At 47.0% G+C, this 27,421-nt stretch overlaps 1 protein-coding gene across 2 annotated transcripts in view; it reads right to left on the minus strand.

Annotated features, from left to right (window-relative positions):
* Positions 1–1,840: 1,840 nt before the first annotated feature.
* The window catches only part of OLFM3 (olfactomedin 3), an 88,980-nt gene continuing 63,399 nt past the window's right edge, over positions 1,841–27,421 (minus strand). Inside the window, exons 1-6 of one of the 2 annotated variants that reach the window (XM_070396694.1) lie at positions 24,540–24,668; positions 17,468–17,614; positions 13,890–14,045; positions 11,351–11,570; positions 5,341–5,447; positions 1,841–4,210 (exon numbers count right to left, since the gene is read on the minus strand). In XM_070396694.1, coding sequence (XP_070252795.1) covers positions 3,533–4,210; positions 5,341–5,447; positions 11,351–11,570; positions 13,890–14,045; positions 17,468–17,614; positions 24,540–24,668 — 1,437 coding nt within the window. In that variant the 3' untranslated portion in view covers positions 1,841–3,532. Of the gene's footprint in view, positions 4,211–5,340; positions 5,448–11,350; positions 11,571–13,889; positions 14,046–17,467; positions 17,615–24,539; positions 24,669–27,421 lie in introns of those variants that run through there. The other variant, XM_070396695.1, reaches the window with a different exon arrangement.

Here is a 27,421-nt window from a genome sequence, read left to right on the forward strand (position 1 = left end):
AACAACAGAAATGCTTTCTGACAATGAAAGCATGTAGCAGAAACATTCTAGAAAGTAGACAAAAGTGAGGTTGCTCTTGTGGGAGGTGGTAAGGAACAGTTGGACGCCCTTGCCCCACCTCCCTTACGTTCCTCTGTCCCTCTGGCGACTCTGAGGGGTCCCTAGAATGACCTCCAGCTCTAGAGGGGACCGTTGGGTAACTACCCATCCAGCCAACACTCTCATCTACAGAAACGTGCTCAAAGATGGGTAGTTAGGCCTAATTTTAGAAACAATGCACTGCCTTGCGGAAGAGTTTCTTGCGCTATATGACACGAGGGTCCTCACTGGTGTTAGTTAGAAGGCGTGACAAGATGCATTTTTCTCAGGGGAAAATATTGACTAGCATCACACTGCTTATGGGCGCACCCCTTGCAAGCCCAGGGCCAGGGAGGAGGCTGGCAGGTGAGAGACACCTTGGATAAAACCCAGTCTGATCTACCAGAGTCCATATCTACGCGCAATCTTTACTCACAGGGGTAAGAAGGCAAAATAAGGACCCAAGAGTTGGGTGGGCAAAAATGTAGATTTTTTTTCTTTAAAAAATGGGTGTCAAGGAGAGAAACAATGCAAATGAAGACGGTAGCCCCTTTCAGCTACTTTGTTCTGGAATGAAGTTGACTGCATCACCGCGGGAACAACTGATCCAAGAGAGCAAAGCCCGTCTTTATCTGCTTGGCAGTCCCGGTCCGTGTATTAGGAGTCTTAGCCTAGGAGCTGATAGACATTTATTCCCAATAAAATACATTGGGAAAGTTAATTTCTCATGACCTCAGAGTGGAACAAAGTGTGTAGTGTGTTTAGACAGGGAAGGTGGTGGTTACTCTACGACTCACTCTGATGCTTCTTTGGTTATTGGTCTTAGCTGTGGGATGATTCTGTGTCGGACCCTGTGCCAGGATATCTGAGGACAGTCACTCAGCGCAGGCAGACAGCTTGGTGGGGGCTGGGTTGGGGTGGTGGTGGAGGATCTGAGCAAAAATGAGAGAGAGAAATCATGGACATGGACAATGGTGTGGTGATTGCAGGGTGGGAAGGGGAGTGGAAGGTGGAAGAGGGCAGAGAAGGGATAAATGGTGATGGGAAAAATAAAAGAAGAAAAAAAGACTTTCTGAGCTTGGATTTCTTTACTGATCGGATTATGTGAGCAATTTATAAATGCTCATCATTTCCCTCATAAAATTTATTTTATTTGAGATTTAAAAATAAAACAGTGATGAGAGTAAGTTCTTATTTATTTCAGGCACAAAACTGATAACTTATGAAGAAAAATGCTTCTGAACTGTGAGTGTTTAATGCAGATCCATTTTCACGCTCCCGGTCCGGTCCCAGCGCAGTCCTGGCGCCTGTGCGTCCCCGGGCAGTGCGCGCACGGGGGTGGGAGGTGACCGGGCCGCACGCGGCAGGCGAAGGGCTTCACAAGCTGCGTGTCTCCCAGAAGGCTGCGCAGCCCAGGTGGGCATGTACGTGGCACCATGTCCATCTCTTTAAAAACAAAAGCAAGTAACGACAACCCGGCTGTTCCGTAGAGGCCCTCGACTTCAAAGTTCATTCATCTCCGCAGTTGACTTTCTTTTCTTCAAACTCTTGATATTCAAAGTATTGGCTGATTATTTTTGTAGCAAGTGCACGACAACAAGCAGATCCCCTAAACTTTCTAACGCCCAAAAGCAGAGGAGAAATTAGATAAATGTTTTCAAAGAGAAGGACAGTATCACCAAAGGACCACAGGAGGCAGGCAGACAGAGAAGGAGGGAAGGAGGGAAAGAGAAGGGAAGGAAGGGAGGGAGGGAGGGAGGGAGGGAGAAAGCTTCACTAAACTTGGACACTTACAAAATTGGGTTCTTTTATCCTGCGTGTTTGACAGTGAGCTATTTGAGGGTGATGGTTTACCTGTGACAATGGAAATGAATTTCTTAAGCACTAGCATTTCTTTACACAATGCTTCATCTGAAAGGTTATATCCTTACTTTACGAAGGAAATTACAGTAGGATGTATGTGTGAAACTAAGCATTTACAACCATTTAAGTTACATCTTATTTATTATACTCTATACTTTTTAAATTTTAAAACCAACACATACTAGTTTCCATAAAATGGCATCAGGTAAGGATGTTTGAGATATGGAAAGTCCATCCAAACTCAACGATGTGTTCGATATATATATATTGAGAATATGTTTTGGGAGTTAGTGACACCAAATCTGATGAAAGCTGTCTTTTTTGGTTGCATTGTTTCTGCACACAAAGAATCTGGGTGACCAGGGGTTGCCTTCCAGATTGGTCGTTTGCACATTTAAATGGCACAGACAACTCCCAAGTCTTCCCATCATTCTCTTTTGCACAAATCTTGCCAATAACCGCTCCCGAGTTTATCATGGGAATCTAGATGATATTACAGAAATCTTTTAAAGACTTTTTATATGTGCTTCATGTACTTTTCTAGTGCTGGCACAAGGAATTACATTATTGCAAGTTGTGTGTGAAATATAAGTTAAAGCACTGAGATATTTCATTATGAAGAACAAAATTTGTTTGGTCATATCATGAAGGAGTATAGTCAACTCGAGTCCAATTTGTGTGACTAAGGGTTGCGTTCAGCAGGGTGGGCAGACTGCCTCGCCTGTGCCGAGTCTGTGTGGCCTTGCGCGTCCGTGGTCCGTTGTGTGTCAGGGGTCAAATAAAGACTGGATGGAAGGGGCCTGGTCTGCTTTCCTGTTTAGCTTACACTACCATGGGAAGGGGAAGCCGGGAAGATACTTCCTTAGGGACCACACTTGGACATGGACCCAGGAGGATCACTGAGATTGAACTTCAGTGTCATTTATAAAAAAACATCACTTACTGTCACAGAAGTGAAGAGATACAATTGCACAATGGTGGTCACAATGGTAGAAATACAGGTTGCCAATCAAATGTTAGCAAGAGATTTAAAAATGGCTGTACAGCACCGCGCCAGAGGACCGGGGAACAGCGAGACGGCGTGTTCTTCCCCGTGTAAATGAAATCCTGACGTCTGTTTTAGAAATGAATGGGGGGAAAGTGCTTTTTTTCCTTTTTCCTCCTTTTTTCTTCTGATTCCTACCAGAATGTTTTCTGATGTGGAGCTAGAGACATATAGTAAGAAGTGGCAGAGTTGAGAAAAAGAGAGAGAGAGAGACATTCATGCATTGAAGCTACCATTAGTCTCTGACACTAATATAAGGCAGACCATTAATCTTTTGCAAAAGTATGACTTTAGCCACGTAAGCTCTCTGTAGTGCTTTTCATGACAAGGACATGATAGGCCTTGTGAATGCAGGAGTTCCGATGTGTGTCCAACGGGTTCATTGAGGCGGACCCCGCTGAATTTTTCCGGAACACCCACATGATGATAGAAATGCTTTGGGGAAAGGGTGGGGACGCTCTAAGGAAGAAAAGCAACACCAAAGGAGTCCTAGGGAATGAAGCACAAATGACATGGAGTAGCTCGGTGGAAACAGGTTACACTCGCTTATGTGTCGTCCTCGGTCTTGATGATGTGGAAGAGGGTGACATTGAACAGGACCTGGTGGCCGTTGTTCCAGGCGTAGAGCGCCCGGTCCCTGGCGTTGTAGTCCAGCATGGAGATGTGGAAGTACTGGTTGTGGAAGGGGATGTCCGTGTACTCGTAGCTGGAGGTCTTGGTGGAGTAGGAATAGTACACCTTGGCCCCGGTCAGGTGGGAGTTGGTGACATACAGGGTCCCGCAGATCATGAAGGACTCCCCGGCGCTCCGCTTGGGGTAGCCCGTGTTCCAGCTCTTGGCCACCTCCAGGGTGTCGGGGTTCAGCTGGCTGATGACGATGTTGCCCGCGTTCTGGTTGGTGGCGTACACGGCCCACAGCCCGATTTCGTCGGCCATCAGGTCGATGTCGGAGAAACCACCCCAGGTATAGGGGTAGACGTTCTGGAAGCCGGCGTTCTCCAGGCTGCGCTGGGCCAGCACCCTGCCCAGGTCGAAGCTGTACTTGATGACGATGTTGCTCTGGTACTTGTTGAAGTAGAGAGAGCCGTTGTAGACCACGTGGTTGGTGCCCGCCCACTTGAAAGGGAGGTTGTAGGTCCTTGATTCAGCCCCGCTGACAAAGTCGGCCATGGATTTGTACTCCCGGACTATTTTGTTGTTGGTGTAACTGTCCATGTACCAGACCTGGGAAGATGGGAGGAAAGAATAAATAAATGGAGCACCTAAATTCTGGACTTCCCTGAGAATTCCAAAATAAAGGCACTGAGAGTCAGCACACATCCGTCTCAGGATGCCCAGGCGCCGGAGACCACCTTATCTTAGGGCCGATGGTACGGCGGGCTTTTGCAAAGCGAGTGGCATGGACTATGCGGAAAGGAAACAGCTAAATTTGCTGCCTTGAAATTGATTTGCTTCTTGTCCTTTCTTTTTTAGACCATTCAGTGCCCATGACGGAGTGAGCCAGACATGTGTCAGTACAAATCACATCACTTTGTTTAGTCACCTGATCGATCCATGCGATCAATAACGGCAAAAATACCGCCTTCAGCAACTTTATTTATTCTGCAACTCGCTCTGCAAAAATGTGTGGTCTAACTTTACACCACTGAACATATTTCTCCTTTATGGATGCCGCAGAACCTTCTAGTTAACTAACCCTTGTTCATTGAACCTGCTTCTAGGTACACCTACCTCTTAACACAACCATGTCACTAATCTAGCTACAAATCTCATTTGGATGTAACCCTGTGAATCTTAATGTATAGTAAGTTTTGCAATAGTACATGCCCAGAGAGATGGTAAGTTGGCGGTATATTGATTTACATAATATAGATGTTGCTGACTTAATACCTCCCCACCCCCAAAGTTTCAGTGCTAGTTCCCTTAAAGTTAACTCTAGACTCCAAGAATATTTCAATTTGTTTTGTGAATTGGTAAATTCAAGTTTTTCCCTTATTTAGTGTGTGTGTGTGTGTGTGTGTGTGTGTGTTCATATTAATGGAGCAAGTTTTAGTAGAAATATAAAGAGAATTTTGTACTCTTGTAATTTTTGCCCTGTGAAGTGCAAAACAAGACTGAAACAAATAAAAACTAGATTCACTCTATTGGAGAATTATAGGATAGAACATTTTACTAAAATAAATTTGCCATATATCTCTGTAGCTGTGTTATTATGATCAAATTGAAAATATTTGCAGCGATGTAACCGTTTCCAAGTTGAAACTCTATCCCTAAAGAAAATGAACAGTCCAGTAGACAAAAAAGGTACAAATAAAACATCATTCTAAGCAAAGGCGATCGTGGAGGACACATACTCTGTTGTTTTTCTCGGATGCTAGAGGATCAGTCATCCAGGCACCGAATCGGGTTCCAGACGTCTTGACTGTAATTGGGCCTGTGATTTTCATCAACTTGCCACACGCTGAAATTAGAGAAACATAAACACATTAGGTGACCATGGGCAATGATTCCAACACACATACTCACAAGAGCAAAGCAAGGGCTACTGAATCATGGGGTTGGTAACACACATTCTGAATGAATGATCACTCATGTTGGGTGTTGTATAGTGAAGTTTGAACAGTGAAGAGTTGCTTTCTCAGTACTCTAAATCAGGGGTGGGGAACCTTTTTTCTGCCAAGGGCTATTTGGATATTTATAACATCAGTCTCAGGCCATTCAAAATGATCAAGTTAAAAACTAGCAAGAAGACAAAACTCATTTTCCCTTCGACGTGTGCATATTTCAGGTGTTGCTTCGTTTCCTGGGTTTAAATGATCTTCTGGATCCCGCTTATGTAGACATAACGTCCTCAGGAGTTGAGTAGGACGGGTTAGTTAAAAATCTGCCTCAGAATTCTCTTGGGCAGTTATCTGTGCCACGAATCTCACGTAATCAACAATTCCAAAAAGCGGCAGCACGTGGGTGGCGTGGGTGTCTCGGCTTCTGTGGTGTTTGGGTAGAATCCAGCGTGTGACCATATGGCAGAGGGGTGCTGCTGAGCCTCCGGCTGTTCAGGCCGGGAATGGAGGCAGGAATTATACCAGCGGTGTCGCCCTTCTGGTGCCTAAACTGAGAATGGCTCTGCTTCCTTCTAGTAGCGATGGGCATTTCCTCTGAAATAGGTCAGCAGTGAAACCAGTAGTTACTATTTAAATAAAATCATGTATTCACTGAACCATCATTTACTGAGAAGCTCTGCCGTATCAGGACTATGCTAAGTGTTGAGATTGACAAAATAGGTTTATACAGCTAGAGGCATGGTTACTAAATAGATTAAATTACCATCTCCTCCTGGGTTCATTTATGGTTTATATAAAAATAGGTTTACATAGTGTAACTTTTTTTTATTGTTTAAAGTATTACATATGTCTCCTTTTTCCCAAATTGACCCCCCTCCAGCCACTCCCACCCCTGAGGGCAAGCCCCCACCGCCCCAGTGTCTGTGTCCATTGGTTATGCTAATATGCATACATATAAGTCCTTTGATTGATCTCTAACCCCCCCCCCCCCACTCCCCTGCCCTTTGTCTCTGGATCTATTTTTGTTCATCAGTTTATGTTGATCATTATATCCCACATATGAATGAGATCATGTGATATTTATCTTTCTCTGGCTGGCTTATTTCACTTAGCATAATGCTCTCCAGTTCCGTCCATGCTGGTGCAAATGGTAAGAGTTCCTTCTTTTTTACAGCAGCATAGTATTCCATCGTGTAGATGTACCACTGTTTTATAATCCACTCATCTGCTGATGCGCACTTAGGCTGTTTCCAAATCTTTGCTATGGTGAATTGTGCTGCTATTGAACATAGGGGTGCATATATCCTTTCTGATTGGTGTTTCTGGTTTCTTGGGATATAGTCCTAGAAGTGGGATCACGGGGTCAAATGGGAGTTCCATTTTTAACTTTTTGAGGAAACTCCATACTGTCTTCCACAGTGGCTGCACCAGTCTACATTCCCACCAGCAGTGAACGAGGGTTCCTTTTTCTCCGCATCCTCTCCAGCACTTGTCGTTTGTTGATTTGTTGATGATAGCCATTCTGACAGGTGTGAGATAGTATCTCATTGTTGTTTTGATTTGCACCTCTCAGGATGATTAGTGACTTTGAGCATGTTTTCATATGTCTCTCGGCCTTCTGTATGTCCTTATGGTGTAACTTCTTAAACTACTACTGCTTATGCCCATCCTTTCCATTCCTTTCTTTCTTTTCCTTTTTGACTCAACTGGCACAGAAGGTTAAGTGAGGAGGTTATTTCAGACGAAGCCTGAATCCTTAGGTCACTTGAGATTTATTGTATTTTAAGCCACCTTTACCCTACTCATCTACAGACACACCCATAAATTGTCAAACCTAGAAAGAACCAAGCACGTTCAACTAATCTTCCATTTTCCATGTTTAGTTTTCTATAATCTCTATAAGCTAGCTCTCTATAATCTAGTAAATCATTACAATTTTGCAAAAATTTAACCGTTGTGCTGATCTCATTGTTTAACAAAATACTGTTTGCCTTTAGGAATAATCTAATAGAGAGGGAGAAACTGATGATGTAAAGGAGAGAATAATTAAATAAATGAACTCACGAGTAGATGGTAATTTAATCTATTTTAGTAATCATGAGTAACCACGCCTCTGTCCTTTTATATGGTATTTTTTTGTCTCTGTTCTTCCACAATTTCCCTGGAAATATTCTGTGTGTAGTACATCCGTCCAGGTTAGAATGCTCAGGTGGGTGTTAGGAGAGCTGGTTTCTAATCTAAGGCACCACAGTCAATCATCCAATAATATTGGATTGTGCAGTTCTCCTCTGGGATGGTTTCCTCATCTGTAAGATGGACAGCCTAGAGCTTGACATTTTGTTAATCTCACCAAGAAAACGTTGAATGGATGGGGGATCAACAAACTTTTAATATGCTGATGGGGAGAAGGTGGCATTTGTGGTGGTAGTAAAACACACACACACACACACACACACACCATCAGGATAAGATGATGGTCATCACCATCATCTACTCTTATTCTCAGGAAGCAAAAAAACAGAATAGTCTCTCATTGTTGAGAGAAGTTCCTCCTTACAAATAGTTATTGGACTCCTAAGGTAAAATTCATCTCGTCAAATGAAATTAAAGTTTCATGAATTTATAAAAACTGGCTGTTTTTGTAGTTATAATTTTGTGGGTCTCTGTGTGAAGTAAACACTGGTCTTGTCAGCTGCTGATGAAATGTAGAGATTGTAAACATGAAGTAAAATAAACAGTGGAAGCCATTTCTGTGTCTTGGCTCCCCCTCACTGGCTCTGGTTCCAAGACATAATTATCTTTCTCACTTCACTCTCACTCTCCACGCGGACGAAGGGAGCCAGACGGAAAGGGTGATTTTCCCAAGCGCTGGGAAGACAAATGTTGGGCAGAAATGGATGGCAAAGAGCGAAGTGAAGGGTTCTGCTTCATTGATTTCTCTCCCGCTCTGCTCTCACTGGCAGTGAGACACGTGAAAACATTAGCATTTTACAATATATTGTGAGTGTATGGTTCTGTCTATTCAGAAAATATACTGAGTAGGTAGTTGAAGATCGTGGCCATTGTCTTTCTCCCATGCCTTCTAGACATTGGACTCTGTGATCTCGGCTACAGCCCATGCTGATCCAACGGCAGCTCAGGACAAGGTGTCACGGGATTCAGCAGCAAGAGCAGTTGTTTGGATCAACAAAGCATGGGGACTTCTGTCTTCTCTCTTGTTTCTTTCTTTAATGTATCATTGTACCTTGCGATGGCCCGGACTAATGGCTTCTGACTCGGAATCCCAAGGCCATGTCCATATGAGTAAATTACATGGAATAGTGAGTATTTCTCCAGAATCTCATTTCTTTTTACTTAGGGCCATTGGAGAACGCGTGGCGAGAAGGAGATATGATTTGATCTTTAACGTGCGTCCTTTGAAGCTACTTGTAATAAGTTTACCTCTACCATCCATTTGATGGTAAAATCTGTTTCTATTATTTAACCTTTTATTTTCATGTCTAACTCACCAACTGTAGTGCCGGGGGAAGGTGGTGATAAGGGTGAACATAACGGTTGCCATAATGGAACGGGCACGAGAATGAGTTTGCAGTGCGTGTGTGGCAAGCAGGACCAAGAATAACATGTGTCCAAACCCGTCTGTTTTCCAATAAATTGCAAATGAGTTTAAGCCGAACAATCTGTTTGCAATCAATTGCATAATAAGGCCTCACCCAGAGTTCTCGCGGTGATTGGAGCGACCACATGGAAGAGGCTGGCATGGTGCCCATCGTGCAGTGGGCTGTCAACACGGCTGCAATTCTCTGCTGTGTGCTTGTGTCCCCACAGAATGCCAGCTCCCTGACGGCGGGGGGGGGCTGTCTGCCGCTCAGCCTTGTCTCCCCAATACCTGGCCGAGTGCCCACACACACCGGGGCTCATTCAGTATTGGTTGAATGTGCAAACATGACTATTACCACCTAGACATTTTGTTTTCCCTTTTGAAAGGAATTTGGCACGAACATGGCAGAGACAACAAGCCAAGCGTCGTTACTTGGGATCTTGAGTTTTGAACGCTGCCGATACTCCGCAGGCTGTGTTAAGGGAAGGATGCACCTTGAACTTCACTAGATGGCACTGAACCGTTGCCCTGAGGGAGAAGTGACTGCGGGCGGGAGAGGGCTGGAAGCCTGGTTATCAGAGACGTTAAATGCCTGTCGGTGACCTCGGGGTGGCGGAGGCTTCCCCTGTGCTTTTCCAGTTAAATTCTCACAGGCATATAATTACAGTTTGCATGTCTGGGAACACGGTCCGATGTAATTAAGCACAGGGGACTTCTCTATTCGGCGCTCGGAGTAGAAAATCAAGCGTTCAGGGGGGCACGTCTGTCCCCCATTCAGGCCACGACGGTGCACTGCTGTGGAAGCATTTTTTTTTTTTTTAATTTCTGTTTTTCGCCCAAACTTTAATTCTCCAGTAGAGTCACTGAGACCCTGCAGGCGAGGAGGCTCATTTGTTTTTTAATTATCTTAAAATTCGCATACTCACCACTGTCCACCTACTTTTGCCCTACCCTGCATGTGTTAGAGGTGAAGTTCATTTCTAAAATGAAGCCAATCCCAAGAGTTTTCCCATTTATTCCTACAAGAACTCCACGGGCCCACTTCAGGGAGGGCTTACGGTAATTCACCAGGTATGACCTCCCGTGGCCTGGCCTTGCTTTGGTTGAGTCAGTGTGTAGTGAACAGTCCGGGAGAGAAGAGCAAGGAGGCCAGCACACGCCTGGGCTCAGCCCACACAGCCCAGGCTCGGGTGGATGGCGAGATGCAGGAGTGGCAGAGTGAACTGATGAGTCTAACATGTTCTTGTCACTCATGCAGATTTTCTTTTAAAACACTTGAACGCTACCGTTCAAGTGTTACATGTATCCTTTGAGATTTTCTTGGCCAGAAATTATTTTTTCTCAACTTCTTTACTCCTCTTCCCCATGTATTTCCTCCTCCAGAAAGTGTTCTTGACCTTGAGAGAGCACTTTTCTGTGGCTGAGCTGCCTCCCTCTACCCACCCTCCTCCCCCGCCCGCCACCCCGCCTTGCCCTGTCATGTCAACTACTAACAAGCTGTTCCTGAATGGGCTCGCAACCTCTTCAGTCAGTTCCCTACCATGTGCTCATGCCGCGTTAGGTTACTCTAGTCCCCAGAGGCTCCGGCTGGGTCACTAGCTCCTGAGTGCAGCGGACGGGCTTGCACCCTTGGTCTGGGCTGAGTCAGGGACTGCAGTCCAGGACCCACACGCTTGCGTGGCCCTCACTCACGGTGCGTAGCTGCCGATTTGGGAAGGTGCCTCCTTTGATTCCTTGAGTGAGTCAGAGCAGCCGTAGGCAGCTCTGCAGGAAGGGCAGCTGTTGGGTTTGCTTTCAGCACTGCGGCTTCACATTTTGGCCCAGGGCCACTCCCTCTCCTGCAGGCTCTGACTTTCTCCACTCCCTGCAGTGCCTCCCCTCCACCCTGGCCCAGCAGTGATCACTCATCGCGCACCATCTGCCTGGACTAAGACACATCTCCATTAGCCAGTGGAATCGGCTCTAACGCCAGGCTGTTTATTTCAAATGTAACAGGCAATCGGAGAATTAGGCAACTGTCAGTCCCAGGCCACTCCGTTCCCAGGGGCACGTGAGCCATTGAGGAACACTTACCTCGCACTTGGAAAGCCAGCCCTGGTTTCCCCGACACGAGGCACGTCTGACCACCCCCACAACGTAGGGACATGGTTTCCACGGAACCGACTGAGACACACGGCGCGGACGGCCCGCGGCTCTACTCACTGAGCTTCTTCATGCAGTCGCGGAGCCGGGTCTCCAGGCTGAGCACCCTGAGGTGCAGCTCCTCGTAGTCGTAGGCGCCCAGCTCCTCCTGGATCCCGGTGAGCACGGCCGACAGGTTCCGGATCTCCTCCTTGAACTGGGTGATGAGCCGCGCGTCCGTCTTGTACTGCTCCAGCACGGGGATCAGCGGCAGGAGCTCATCCATCTTCTCCTTCAGCTCCTGCGGGGACAGCGCGGGCCCTGAGCGCCTGGCGCCCACGGGCTCCCACCCACCAGCACCGCGCTCTGTCCCGGGACACTCACGGGCGGTTGTTACAAGGGATTCAAAATTCGCTTCTTAAAAGGACTCGGAGGAGATGCCATTAGCATAAACGCGTTAAAGTAGCAGGCGCTCCCGTTGCTGCCCTGCTTTATGGGCTTACATTTCTTGGGGGACAACTTCTACCTGCCCTGCCAGCTCGGGATTCTTCGAACTGGCCTGTGTCCCTGCGGGGGAGGGGGGGGGCGGGCAGAGCCATCCTGATGAGAAAGATGCACGCACATTACAGCCAAAAGGCGGAGCCACGGAACTCGCTCCTTTCCCAGGCTTATTGGGAAGAAGCACATTGGGCCGCGCATGTTTGGCCTCAGGGAGAGCACTGCCGCCCCATGAGGACCTTAAAGGGAGAGTTCGCTCTGTCGGGACCACTCGCTGCCGATTACATGCAGCAGCTGCCGCAGTGAAGGGTTTTCCGTTCCACGGTGGAAACACTGAAAAGAGAACAATGCAGTGTCCCAAGTTTGGTGGCAGTTTTTCCCCCCTGAACTAAAATAATAATAATAGTAATAATAATAAGTGTTTATCTTTCTGGATCTTTTCAAAAACATTCATAATTTGATTACTGGCAGTCAGTTTGGAAACTCCGTGCATTTGTCAGGGAGCAGCCAGTATGCCTGTCAGAGGTCTAAAAGGTTGGAGCAGAAGAGTGTAGATCTGTGCTCACTGCTTCCTCCTAGACTTGCACTTCCCACTGTGTTGCTCGGACAGCAGAGCTGTGCTTGCCTCTCTTGCCCCACCCTGAGCTCCTCACGGGACACTGACAGTCTCAAGTGTGATACCCAGAACAACTGTCACCTTCCAGGGCGGGGAGGAGAAAACCTACTTAGTGGTTTAAACTTTTATTTTATGTTCCTTTTTAATTGAATTTATTGGGGTGACATTGGGAGCCACTAGTCCAGAATGGCTTTCTTGAATATTTCCTCTAACTCTTCTCTGATCTTCTCTAAACAAAATTAAACAAAGTTCTTCTTCTCTCTGTGCACCTGAGCAATGTTTATGCCTCTAATTGCTGTCCGTCTCGCCTGCCTGTTGGTCAGCTGTCTTTCACAGAACAGAGATTACGTACTGCACTCCCTCCAGAGGGTCAGCCCTGTCTTGCTCACAGGACCTGTGCAATAAACGCTGGTTAAAATGAATTCATTTGCTCTCCAGCCTGGATCTTTCTCTGTTTGCCATCCCCCCACCCCTTCTCTATTCTCCCAGTTCACTCCCTCTTATTGCCAACAATCTTTCAATTCCTGGTATCTTCTAGGCTTTGCTCTCATTTGTTCTAATTCCTTAACCCCCCGGGCCTTGCTTGCATCTTTCTTCAACTGAAACCTCACGCTTCATCCCTTTAGCCCGTTCTCCGGCCAGTACCCTCAGCCTTTGCCCTCCTGTTCTTTTAGGTGGAATTTTGAATGCGGTTCAGTGCAATTCTGTTTCCTCTGCCCTCTGCGTGTCCCTGGGCCGCATCCGGCCCTCACCCTGACGCCTGGAGAGCGCTTCTGAGGCTCGGCGAGAGCTTGCGCTCAGACCTGCCCCCTCACCACCAGCACGACTCCCGCTTCCTGACTGGGAAACGGGGCTGTGACCTTTACAAAACCACAGCGTGTTTCCCAAACGACGTGCCTTGTCTTTGCAACGCGGACTGTTCCTTTTCAATAGAGGTGCAGACGGCGTCATCCCAGTCAGTTTATTTTCATCGATGACCCTGTGATTCATAGTTAATGAAAGTCCACATGCACTTCTCTCCATTCCCAGTGTTTCTAAATAATTGCCCATAAACAACTGAACGTCTAAAGACTGGTCTTTGGGTGAAATCATAAAGCAACCCTCTTTCTATGGCTGTTAATAATGGTAGGACTGCCTCGTTTAATAGTTTATATTCTTGGTATTTCTCATATGAGGGCATAAAAACTTCACCAGGGGAAAAAAACTTTGCTACATTGAATTACTACTTTTCCTTCAGGTTCTCCTTTGCCATCGACATTGAAGTGCCTGTAAGTCTATACAGACACTCCCCGAGCTCTCACAGGGTTCTCTTTGCTATAGCCAGTCGCCAGTCTCCTGTGCACCCACAGCTGATGGCCAGGGCCGGGGGGGGGGGTGCCGGGCGTCCCCAGCGAGCCCTGAACCTTGCCTGGAGGGGCCGCACAGTGATTTCCAGCCGAGCCACGCTGGCTGCCCGGCCCACTCGGCGTCGCACGCGGCTGGACCCCCTCGAGGGCGTGCACCTACCTGGAAGTGCTTGGTCATGAGCGTCTTCCGGTCGTCTTCAATCTGCCGGAACTTGGCCTTCAGCCCCTTCATCTGGGTTTCCATTTTTAGAACATACTGGAAATCTCTCTGAGTCCTCAGGTTTAAGACTTCGATGGACTGGGACATGTTCTGAACCTGTTCAACGAGAACAGTGGCCGTCAATTAGCATCTGTTCACAGGTCTGTGCGGTCACCACCGGAACATGGAGAACTGAGGTCCCAGGTCCTTAATCCCACACGACACGTTTCTAGAAGGACAATTCTCCGTGATAAACAGTCAAAGAATTCAGCAAGAGACAGTTAGACCGAGGCAGGAAGTAATGCAACGGGCATCCGAACATTAGAAATGACTGGATATAAGCGAGGACTTAACATGTCAGAAAAATACGTTTTATGAAATAGATTTTTTTTAATTTTTATTTTATTTTTTTTTTATTTTTTTTTTTTTTTATTTTTTATTTTTTTATATATATATATTTTTTATTGATTTTTTACAGAGAGGAAGGGAGAGGGATAGAGAGTTAGAAACATCGATGAGAGAGAGACATCATCGACCAGCTGCCTCCTGCACATCCCCCACCGGGGGTGTGCCCGCAACCAATGTACATGCCCTTGACCGGAATCGAACCCGGGACCCTTCAGTCCGCAGGCCGACGCTCCATCCACCGAGCCAAACCGGTTTCGGCTAATTTTTATTTTTTTAAATTTTGTTTTATTGCTTAAAGTATTACAAAGAGTATTACAATATGTCTCCTTCCCCACCCCCCCACCCGACCTTCCCCCGACCTCCCTTACCCCCCAGTGTCTTGTGTCCATTGGTTATGCTTAATATGCATTCATACAAGTCCTTCGGTTGATCCCTTACCCTCCCCCCGCACAACCCTCCTTGGCCTTCCCGCTGTAGTCTGACAGTCTGTTCAATGCTGCTCTACCTCTGTATCTATTTTTGTTCATTAGTTTATAATGGTCTTTATTATCCATAAATGAGTGAGATCATGTTGTATTTTTCTTTCACTTCCTGGCTTATTTCACTTAGCATAATGCTCTCCAGTTCCATCCATGCTGTTGCAAATGGTAAGATTTCCTTCTTTTTTACAGCAGCATAGTATTCCATTCCGGGAAGGCCATGCCCAGGGAGGAAGCGAGGGCAGGCGAGGGGTCTGGATGGAAGGACACATCCTCCCTGCTCCTTTGCCTCTGACCCGCCCCCTCGAGCTCCGGTGCAGCTTGACTGTGTTGCGGGAAAATGCCCGGAGAGCATGTGTGCCGAGTCCTGGTCTGGCCTCTGCACGGCAGAATCGTGTACGATCTCAGGAGCCGCCGTGGGTCATGGCTAGAGACAGAGCTGTCCACTGGGACAGGACCTGCTCGGCTGCCTTCGGCCTCTCCCGCTGGCTGTCCGGGACTGGTTAGTTTCCCACTGGTTTTGGGGACCCACGGAGAGTCCGTTTCCCGGGGACACCGGAGACTGGGTCCCCGGGATTCCATGCGCCGGGGAAAGAGCCATCTGCTGCCCTGCTGTCCATCTCCCCACACGTGTCCCCGTGCCCCCAGCCTCTCCGCAGGGCGTGGCAAGCTGGGGGTCCCCCTTCGTTGATAGTTTGTTGGAACTCCCTCTCCTGGTTCTTTGTGTGAATCAAATGTGTGAGGGCTTTTAAACGTCAGAGCAAATTGACTTAGATTTCACTCTCCTTCATCATCAATGCGGCAGCTCCTTGGGGAAAAGTCCAGCAGTTTCCCATGTTCACATGGCATGGGGTTAACACAGATAAATAGCTTCCTTTACTGTGGGGCTTCACAGAGCCTCTGTGTGAACTGCATGGTGGAAATCTTCAGAGCGAGGAATCCTGTGCAGTGTCTCTCAATCATTTCGTCGGCGAGTCCGTCGCTGGCAGCCTGTTCCAAAAGCCACACCTGGGGAATGAGCGAGCTGGACAGCGCAGGCGCGTTTACCTGTGCAGGGAGACTGCACCGCTGGCAAGCTTGGCTAAGGGGACAGCTTTAGATTGGGCATCTGACACCCGGGGCATGTGGAACCGCTTGCAGTCCTAGTATTCACTGATACAAACACTGCTCGGCTTGCTGGGCAGGGCAGCACTTAATTAGGCATGGGGGCCACCGGGGGCATTCTCGGGGCACTCGTGGGGCATTGAGAAAATGCAGAACTGGAGTGGGGTCGCCACACCGCCTGCCAGTGAGTGACCTTGCAAGGTGGTTTCACCTCAACAAGCACCAGCTTCCTCTTGGGGAGCTGAGAGAGGCAACCATGTCTGCTCTGAGGGTCGGAAGGGGGTGGACACAGAAGAACAGACAGGAGCTGTTGTTATGAACATCGCTGGTAGGAACAGCATTCTCGTACCACGTGACATGCTTGGTCAGTGGGGAATGTGAAGGTCAGGTCCTGTGTGCCCCGGGCACCTGGGAGTGGCATACACTGGGATGTCTGTACTCAGAGCTTCAACGCTTTCATTTTTCTAGCTTCTCTGAACTTTCTGTGAAGTTCCCATTGGATGTCCAATTGCGTGGATGGATATGGCACCGCGTGAGTTGTTGAGAGTGATGTCCACCTGATGTATCGTATGGCCCCCGATGGCATTTAAACTTGTAGTTTCCGCCACTGCCCCCCCACCTTCAGTCCCCCGTCAGCCTGGCCACCCCAGCTGTGCTGCTGTACGCAGGGCCCAGCACAGGCAAAGTCTGAATGAGAAGAATGGAAAGAACCATCCATTGTTGTTCTGTTTTGCTTTGTTCTCCCCACACCACACATCAATAACCTTTCATGAGCCGACTGGTGTCTGTAAAAGAGGAAATGAAGGCCATTCAGCAGTTGATTGTTAGGGACCGGCTTCAGTACGTGATATGGAGCGAATGCTATTGAGTGAAACTGAAGAGCCTGATGCTCAAAGGCATGCCTTAGGGCAGTGGTTCTCAACCTTGGCTGCACATTGGAATCACCTGGGAATCTTCTTAAAATCCTGATTTCTGGGCCTCAGCCTCCGGAAATTCTGTTTCTTTGTTACTAATGTTGTGACCCCACCCCATCACAAAGAAACAGAATCTCCGGAGGCTGAGGCCCAGAAATCAGGATTTTAAAAAGATTCCCAGGTGATTTTAATGTGCAGCCAAGGTTGAGAACCACTGCCTTGGAGAGTGCTGACAAATACTCAGACTTGTTCGTTATCCGTCCTGAGAGCTTGCGCAGTGCGTGCCATTAGCTTAGCTTCCTTGCAGGCTTCATAATGGAATACCAAAGTAGGAGCTCAAGGAGCCTGGTATGATTCTGAGAGTCGAGGCTCCATTTCTGGCAGCAGAATAAGACTTCCTACCTTTTTTTTCCTTTAAGGAGACACACTGGACATTAAGACAGATGACAGAGAGCCAGTCTAAGAAGACGGGGTTGGGAGCAGTGAAAAGTCACATCAGAGCAGAGCAGGAAGCGTGAGGGACCCCTTCTGGGAGCAAACACTGGGAGGACCCTGACCCCCATGCCCACCTCCCCCCACTTCCTTTGCAAGGCAGGGGGATTTCGTGCACACATGCCCGCGACCGGGACCCTACCTTTTCCAGCAGCTGGCGCAGCTGCCTGCTCTTGGCATCCCGAGAGCACAGGTTCTGCTCCGGAGCCACCACCGTGCAGATGCATCGCCCGTCGGGGTCCTGCGCGGAGCTGTACACCTGCCACCCCTCCTTGGGGCTGACCTGCGTCTGGGGAAACGGGGAGCACACACAGACCCGTTAGAGCGGGGAGAGGGCCAGCAAAGCATCCTTCTGACAAAGTCTGGTTTTATTTTTACAGTTAAAAGGAAAGTGAGGAGACGGGTTGCATGGCCGGCACAGCCTCATGCAGTTACACCTTCCTTAGCCGTTCTCTTCCTCTAGGCTCCGTGTGACCGATAACTCACCGGCCTGCCCCTCCCCAGTGCTCTGTGGACAGACGAATGCTGCTTTAGGAGCATCCGGTAACCACTTACACACACGACCAGTCTTTCTCCGTAAGCTCCCACAGCTTGTCTTTCTCAACCATAGTGGCAATTAGCAATAGGTTCTTTTCTGATTGTTACTCATGTGTGATATTCTGAAGCTAAGCTTTATCCCAAGGAGTTGCCCGTGTATTAAGGGCCCATTATTATTTTTTAAAATAGGTTTTTATTGATTTTTAGAGAAAGAGGAAGGGCGAAGGAGAGAAATAGAAACATCAATGAGAGAGAAACAACATCCATCAGCTACTTCCTGCATACCCCACTGGGAATTGAGCCCGAAACCTGGGCCTGTGCCCTGACCAGGAATCAAAACGTGACCTCCTGGTTCAGAGGTCGATGCTCAACCACTGAGCCACACTGGCTGGGCCAGGCAGCTGTTTCTGAAGGTCAGTCACATGGATGTAGAAAGCTACCGACCACCCAAGTTGTACTGACTGTGTTTTTCCTGTGGACACAGATCCCTGGGCCGCCTTAGTGAGTGCTGGCTCACGTCCACACCCGGGACCTGGTATCCCCAGCGCCCCTCTCTGGTTCCGGGACTCAGCAGGCAGGGAGGCGTTTCTTCTATGGCCAGGGCAGAGGAAGACGGATGCCGTCTAGAAAGGAAGGCGTCTACATGAATCTGGAGGGCCGAGGCCAGGGAGGCTGGGAGAGGGGCTGGGGTGGGTTGCTGAGATGGGCCTTGGAACGGGACGTGACTGGAGGCCAGCAGAGCACTGTCTTGCAAAACGCCCAGAGTTACTGGGCTGCTCTGTTTGCCTCTAGAGTTGGAAGCCAGTTCTTAAAAGGACACACCAGGCAGACTCCTCTCCCCACAGACCCGCCGTGGTCCGGCATCTCCGTCTCTGGGATTCTCAGCTGTCATCTCCAGTTTCTTCTGTCCTGGGCCCCAGCTCCTCGCGTACCATCAGCCAACACACAGTTCTTTCTCTTTTCAAGGGATTTAGCAACAAACCCGTCTTTTGGGGCTCCTTTCACAAACGCCTTTTTTGGGTAGTTCATAGAAGTCTCCTCTGGCCTCGCCTATTTCTGGGGCGTTGGATTTATGATTATTTCTATCTTTTTCATCCTCCCTCAGCCCTTCCTCCCAGGATTTATACCTGAATATCCCATTAGGATAGAAAGATGTGTTCAGAATTATATATTATTAGAGTCAGAGAGGATCTCAAAGAATATTCCTTTTGTATTAAAGGAGAAAACAATGCAAAGAGATTACCTACGGACCGGAGGTGGAAACAGCTTAGCAGTGGTTTCAAGGATATGATTAAAGGTTTAAGCTTAGGAGCAGGATGGGATTAATATATCCACACATAGGTTTTGTCAATGCGGCTGGGCTTCCAACATGGGACACAAATCTCAAAAAATGTCAGAAAATTAAGGCTTGTCACTCGAATATAAATTTATTTTCGGATGAAGGAGCAAGGGCCAACCCAATTATAATATTAAAACACCTTTAACAGCAGTGCAAACAGCGATGATGAAACCTGGCAGCATTAATGCTGATGTCCGCCTGCCAAGTGTTGGGCTAACTAGTGAGACGCTGATCACGGCCGGGCAGGGGTCAGGGGTCAGGTGCTGCCTGGAATGAGGAGTGCGGGGAGGTGAAAAGGTTTGATGTTCACTTCGCATTTCCCCGGAGCACCCGCCTCATCAAAGCACAGACTCCAGCCTCGCCTGTACTCCCAGGCGTCTCCCTGTAGGGATCATTGTGAAGAGCCCGAGCTCTCTGCTGCAGAGTTCGTCTAAACCAGTGGTTCGCAACCTTCTGGCCCTTTCAATACAGTTCCTCATGCTGTGACCCAACCATAAAATTATTTTCGTTGCTACTTCATAACTGTCATGTTGCTACTGTCACGAATCGTCATGTAAATATCTGATACGCAGGATGGTCTTAGGCGACCCCTGTGAAAGGGTCGTTCGACCGCCAAGAGCAGGGGTCCTCAAACTTTTTAAACAGGGGGCCAGTTCACAGTCCCTCAGACCGTTGGAGGGCCGGACTATTGTTTTAAAAAAAACTATGAACAAATCCCTATGCACACTGCACCTATCTTATTTTGAAGTAAAGAAACAAAACTGGAACAAATACAATATTTGTATTTGCATGTGGCCCGCGGGCCGTAGTTTGAGGACCCCTGGCCAAGAGGGTCTCGACCCACAGGTTGAGAACCGCTGGTCTAAATGATCCCAAATGCAGCACGTTTCCTCCGGGGCCATGAAAAGGTGACTCGAGAGGGAGGAAGGCTAGTAAGAGAGGGGGTCCCCGCAGCTCTGCGGGGTCTGACGGAGATCCCCGTTCCAGGAATAGTGATGATTCTAGGAGGTTTCATGGATGGCTCCCGTGTTCTCCTCTAGGGCACCCACACTCGCGTTAAAATGAGGATCCAAATAAAACAACGAAAACCTCCCGTGTAAGGAAGTAACTAGGTGGTTCTGCGAAAAGATTGCTTCCGTCTGAACTTGTAAGAGCAAGTCTTCAGGTGTCGGTCACACGCGTGTAAGGTGATAGCAGACTTTCCCGGCGCTCTAGCCATTGCGTGGCAGCTCACCGGTGCTGTTGCCTGTGAATGCGGCAGTGACCTTGTAGGCCAGGGGATGTTATTCTGCCCATTTTGTAGGTGAGGAAGCTGCTCCAAGGGGGGTGATCAGCAGAGCTGGGATTGGTGCTTGCACGGTCTGAAGCAGAGCCTGGAAGTTTAACAGGGAACCACCAGTGACCTGAACTTCCCTGTGCCATGAACGTAGCCTCGCTAACAATTGTGAAACCCTGCACTTGAACCTGGAGGGTGTGTGTAGTCCGTTACCTTCCAAAACACTGCTAATCACAGTGATTGCTGATGCAGTCCCTTTGAACCTTCTGTGTTAATTAGAACTAAATGAACTATTTAGCAGCTCTTAATATTACAAAAGTCATGAACTATTTAAGAGTGCTCTACATAGGAGAATGAAATGATAATTTCAACAATTGGGTGTCAAGTCTGCATTCTTTGCTTATAATTTAATTGCAAAACTGCCTTTGTAAATATAAAGCTACTATACGAGAGTTACCTCTAAACTTCAGGGCTCTGTACCAGGAAAGAAGGGTCCTGGAGACCAGGCTGAACATAGAAATTAATACAATGCCTTGCATGACAGTAGGTTTTTCTGTTTAGAAAACTTCCTACCTTATATTAGCTTCATTTCTTTTGAATCAACTTCCTTTAGAAATAGACTAGAAATAGACCGTATCTTATTTTACTCATCAGGAAACTCAAAAAATGTAAGCAACCCCCCCGCCACCCCCGCGAGTCACCCATTTAGTAAATGTCAGGTTTCTCCAGCTTTGAGCCCAGAGCTCATCACATCCGTTCTCTGCAGGTAGGTGCTGGTGGGCGGTCTGAGTCCATCTGTCAGTAGCCAGACAGGGCTGCGCTCCAGGGGAGGCGCCCCTAGGGGGTGGAGGGCGTTTTCCAAGCAGCAGGGAAGCACCTGGCCCTTGGCCACCCAGAGAGAAGCTGGCGGTGATGTCCTGGGACATGAGTGGGTTTTCTGTGGGAGGCATGGCAGTCATTTATCGGGGCCCAGGTGGAGGGCCAGGCAAGGGCCAGGATTCTGATCCTTTGAAGGGAACAAAATCAGTGGGTGGACCATTGCTAGGTCTTATGTTTTATGCTGGGTTTCTGGGCATTCTCTCTCCCAATCTTCACCTGAGGACGTGCTTAAAGAAAGGGGGGGCACGGAGAGAGAGAGAGAGAAAGGAGAGAGAGAGAGAGAGAGAGAGAGAGAGAGAGAGAAAGAGAAAGAGAGAGACACAGTACCGTCCACACATGCCCCATGCAGGGATCAAACCCCCAACCTAACCATGTGCCCTGACGGGGAATCAAACTGGCTGCAACCCTTTGGGGCACAGGATGATGCTTAAGCCACCGAGCCACCACCCTGGCTAGGCCTGAGCATTTTTCAAAGTGCAGAGGGAGGCCCCACCTTAACTGGGCCAAGGGGTTGACGGTGGGGGAAGGGGGCAAAGGGTGCGGGCCCAGGAAATGTCTCCTCCCATCATGAATTATTTGTGTGACTAATGACCTGTTTTACATATTGGATTTCCACTCCAAGTTTCCTGTGACAAATACAGGGCCCTCCCCCCTAAAGGTGTATATACACGTGAACAGCTGCTAAGCTCAGTTTTGAAAATGAAATGTGTTTTAATAAGCACTGCCTTTATACTCATTCACAGTGTATATACATTTTTGGGGACACCCTATATTTATTCAGTATGCTTATGTAGGATTTAAATAGCCAGATATTGCCGAAACCGGTTTGGCTCAGTGGATAGAGCGTCGGTCTGCGGACTGAAAGGTCCCAGGTTCGATTCCGGTCAAGGGCATGTACCTGGGTTGCGGGCACATCCCCGGTGGGGGGTGTGCAGGAGGCAGCTGATCGATGTTTCTCTCTCATCGATGTTTCTAACTCTCTGTCTCTCTCCCTTCCTCTCTGTAAAAAATCAATAAAATATATTAAGAGCCAGGCATTGCTGCTTAAAAATAGTGTGAAATTCCTGGCTTGGATGGTTCCTAAGAGCCTTTCCAGCATTAACATTTGATGATCTTAATCTAGGAAATACAGATTCATTCTTTTTCACCACGGGAACTCTAAAGTATGAGCAATTATCTTGAATAATTAAGGTGGGGAAAGGCCATCTTTGACATTGCTCTTGGGTAAGGTATACGACTTTACCCGAAGGAAAAAAGAACCTTTGCAAGCTGGTCTCTCCATCCGTTCTAGTAAATACCAGAGCAGAAACTTTCCAGAACTTTCTGAGTTGTTGTTTTTTTTTCATCCAAAGGAATATTTGGTTGTGTCAACACATCCATAAACCATAGCGATGCTTTACACTTTTCAACCCACAGATTAACAACCAGAAAGTAAAGAACATAAACTTACTTTAAAATTACAAAATAGAGATCCTAAGAGAATCACGCCTTATTTTGGAAATTCAATTCTTCGCCATCAACATTGGAAATAACCAAACCAGTGTCTTATCTACACACAAGATGTCCACCTCAGAGGCAAGGTGTGGAGTTTGAAGAGCTCGGTGCTGAGTTTCTCAGTTCAGTTTCATTCCCAGACAGAGTTTGTTACACAGCTAAGCTGGTGAACCTCCCCGGTATTCACGTGCACAGTGAGAGCGTTTGGCTTGGGGATTATGAAGTGGTGTGAGTTTCTTTGTTTTGTAATTGTTTGTTGGTGACAGAGTATGCTTTCTTTTTTAAAAAAAAAATATTTTTATTGATTTCGGAGAGGAAGGGTGAGGGAGAGGATAGAAACATCAATGATGAGAGAGAAACACCGATCAGCTGCCTCCTGCAATGCCCCCTACTGGGGTTAGGCCTGCAACCCGGGCCTGTGCCCCAACTGGGAATCAAACTGTGGCCTCCCTGGTTCATGGGAAGATGCTCGACCACTGAGCCACGCTGGCTCAGCTAGTACGCTTTCTTTCTAACGGCAATCTTCTTTACATCCCTCCAGCCACACACACACACCATGCAAGCAAGGAGGGGAATCTCAATACCCAAGGCACTGAGGTTTCTTAAGTCACTGGAGGGCGGAGGGAACGTTAAGTGCAGGTGAGACTGCGCCTCCAGTGTGCTCTGCTGGCGCCCAAGCACCTGGCGAATCGGGCTAATGAAGTAATTAATTTGACCCCCTGGCTCTACTCAGTTAATTGCACATTGATGGATAGATTAATTATTAGTAGCTGCAAACAAGTCTTGAAAATAGAGGGTTACTTGCCTTTTTTTTACTGGCCTTTTATTGTACTGCGAGAGTCCAGTGATAAAAACAGATCAGATAAAAACGTAAAGACCTCCCAGAGCAGCAGGGAAGTTGTCTTTCTAGAACACCCCCTCTATTGGATGCATGCACTTCTGTTTGAAAAGCTGATAGTTTTTGTTTTTGTTTGGGAGGTTTTAGAGTATTGCTAACTAAACTGGGCTTCAGGCTATCAGAAGAGACTTGCCTATAATCTGGGGAGGGTTAAGAAGCCATTCATTTCAGTGAAGGAAGACTACGGGAGTTACACTTGTAATGGGAAAAGTCTTTATAAAAAATTAAACAGCACAGAAAGAGGCTTTTTATCAGGCAAGTTATCTGTTCTTGGCGTTTCTTAGCTTCTTAAGGTCTTCTTGGCAGGCTTTAAATTGCTGAGGTGTTTTTTTTATTATTATTCATTTATGTTTAAAAGAGGTTGGTTTCTCTGGCTGAACGCGTTGCGAAGTCACAGGAATTCAAGTTCAAGGCAGAACCTGCTATAGCACAGCTAGGTTAGAAAGACTAGACTCTGCAGGAACAATTAACGGGATTTTACAGACATTAAACGAAGATTTAAAATAACAAGAAACAAATTAAATAGCCTTCCACACCTCGGGTAAATATCGTTAAGTGAAAGCTCTTTATGCTGAAGCATTCAAGGAGTCTAGTTTTTCCCTTCGCAGGTAATTTCTGGGGAAATCTATTTATTTCATGTAATTTTTAAGTGTTCATTAAAAAAAAAATACTAAAGTTACCACCACCCAGAGAAGCAGAAACCTCAGGCTTCCCAAGCGGCAGAAGCCAGCCCACTGGTTGGTGCACTCACTCCCCGCGATGCCCAGCCCACCCCGCGCGGCCTGACTTACTGAGGCGTCTGGCGGCCACAGCCTGCTGGTGTTGCGCCCCACCAGGGCGGGGAGCATCTGGGACATCCAGTTTGAGATCATGGCCATGGAGCTGAGCAGCGCGCCCAGCTGCAGCAGGGGCGGGCCCATGGCTGTGCAGCTAAGGGGTTTTCCCAGGGACTGGCGGCGAGGCTGGTGCCCGGCTGGCAGCGGGGAGGCGTGCCCACAGCAGCCACATCTCCGCAGGAAAAGAGATCCACTCCAGGCTCTGATGCGGGATGGGCTGCCCTCTCCCCTCCCGCCCGGGAAGTGCCCGGCCCTGCCTTTTCCTTGCTCCCCAGACACTGGGCTCTAGAATCCCAGGAGGATTCCGGGGAGGGCTGGGCTGGTATTTATCAGAGCAGAGGTTGCAGGGAGGGGAAATGGAGCTCGTCCTGCCCTCCACCAGGCAGCGAGCATCCACGGAGTCCGTTTCCTCCAGGGTCTCCGGGAGTGTAATGGGCTGCTCTTTATCCCTCATAAAAAATGCACCTGCACAGGGAGGGCTGCCAGCGGGCCACTGCAGACACACACCGGGACCTGCCGAGTGCTTCGGGCACAGCCAGGGCAGGGAAGCCAGTCTGCAAAGGAGTTCCAAGATCTGAGAGATTTTTCTTAAACAGTCACCTACAATGAGCTTTGTTGCCTCTAAAAAAAAAAAAAAGAAAGAAAGAAAAAATACTCAAAGGGGAATAGCTGTTGCCTGTGGGGGACAGGCAGCCTTAGCGGAAGCCTCTGCTACGGGAGGTTCATGTGTGTTTCCAGGAGATGCTCAGGCACCAGGCAAGCTCACTAACTACGTTCTCCCTTGGGGACAGGGCCACGGGTGCCAGAAGTCTGCCTCCCCAGAGAACTCGGGACTTGGTGAAACTGCCCAGAATCGGAACCAGGGAGTTTGCGGCCTAATCTTTATTTACTTGCAGTTCGTTGCGTGACTGGCCAGTGACTTGCATTTCCTTGGCTTCAGGTTTTTATTTTTCTACAATGTCTCCCTGCTCCCCAAGGCTCCCTTCAGATCTGTTCAGTAGGGTTTTGTCAGCAAATGTGTAGCTGGAATTAGAGCCCCTGGGTAACTTCATTCTGTTCTTTACAAATGCCCAAGATTACCAACATCCGAATCTGAGATCCCAAATGGAAGAAGAGGCCATTGTCTGCATAATATATATGGTTTAAAATAAAAATAGAGATAAGACATACGGAAATATGGCTGAATGAAAATTACATGAAAAGGAATCTGTTACAGAAAGAAAAAAAATACTGTTTTCCTTAAGAGAATTCTGAACTTGTTTGTAATTGGAATTTTCAGCCAAAGATATATATTTTTCTTAAACAGTTTTGGCAGGCGGAATAACGACAGTGGCTTTAATATTTATGGAGGTGCGTGCCTTTTATTCTTAACAACAGCTTTAAAGTGGGGTGATTGCTGAGATACCCCCAAATCCTCCTTGCTAGTTCATACATAAGAACCAGGCTATGCTTTTCCCTTTAAAATACATCCAAAGGATTTCAGCTGACTCTTATTTTTTAACCAAGTGTCTAGAAAACAAAATGTTACTTCTTTTTGTCTTTCAAAAATCATATCCTATATGAGAAAGCAATAGGGATAAAAGCACAATCGTTTATATACTGAACTCGGCATTAAAGAACAGAGTATTCCTAGAAAGGACTGTGAAATTTTACCTTAGGATTACAGTGTGGCAGGAACAAAACAGCAAAGTGGACTTACAAATCTAATTCTGTCGAAATACACCTGTAACTCTATCTGACTCTAATAGAGGAGGGGCGTATCTTTTCAAGAGATTAATTCCCCAAATTGAAAACTAATATACATGCAATTACTGGATAATTTAAGATGCAACATGGCAGATGGTAATGCTACTTATTAATGAAACTGTCAGTTGACAAAATAATAGTCTCTTTAGAAGAATATAGGCTTTAATGTCAGGAGAAACCAGACTCTTAATTGCAAATCCAAAAGAAAGGAAGAAATAAAAATCCGACATAAAGGGAATGCTTCTTGCAATTTCCCAGAGATCAGAGATGCAAATAACCACACTAAAGACGGAGAGAAAACAACAGTGAAGGCTTGTGATTCGCTGATGTTGATGAACAACATAAAAGCAATAATGTGTTGTTTTTAGAAGCAGGTTTAAATGGCACATGTTGAAATAGAAAAGCTTTCATTCTAATGAGTATTAGTTGTGGGAAATAAACATAACTACCATTTGTAAAAACCTAAATAGTGTCTGGTGCTCCCAGGCTCCAGTGAAGTGATCATCATTCTAATTTCCATTTTGGAAGTTGAGTTCTAGTTTGCAAATAGGATGGTGATTATTCTTTGTTCAATAACTATAAAACCTACAAAATGCATTATTGCTAATGGAATGCTGCAAGATATTGACTAATGCCTTTATTTATTAGTTTTCTTATGGTAATCTATCTTCCTATTACCCAGAGAGTATTTAATGACAAACCTATATAATAATTAGTAAGCAAATAAATAATGGCCAAAAGAGACGTATAGGTGATCCTATGTGATAGTGACATGTTCTGTCATTTTTCCCTTGATTTGGAGCACAGAAGTTTAACATTGTTCTAATGTTCAATGCACTTTGTAGTTTAGGGGCTATTGTTGGTACATGATTGTGGGTTTCTGGGGCAACTCAGCTGAGGCAGATATGAAAACATCAAATACATGGAAAGACCCTATGGCCACATAAAAATATGGTAGAAAATCCCAAAGTTTGACCTTAAGCAAGACAAGAAAAAGAGAGTGTGATTACTTGTTAAACAATAGAATATTAAAGAAGGAACAATCTACCTGTACTTTACTGTAGTTTAAAACATTTACACTTTGTGGTTGG

The sequence above is a fragment of the Myotis yumanensis genome, unplaced genomic scaffold, assembly GCF_028538775.1.
Source record: "Myotis yumanensis isolate MYYU_CA2020_CCGP unplaced genomic scaffold, mMyoYum1.0.hap1 SCAF_17, whole genome shotgun sequence".
In the NCBI taxonomy this organism is placed as follows: domain Eukaryota; kingdom Metazoa; phylum Chordata; class Mammalia; order Chiroptera; family Vespertilionidae; genus Myotis; species Myotis yumanensis.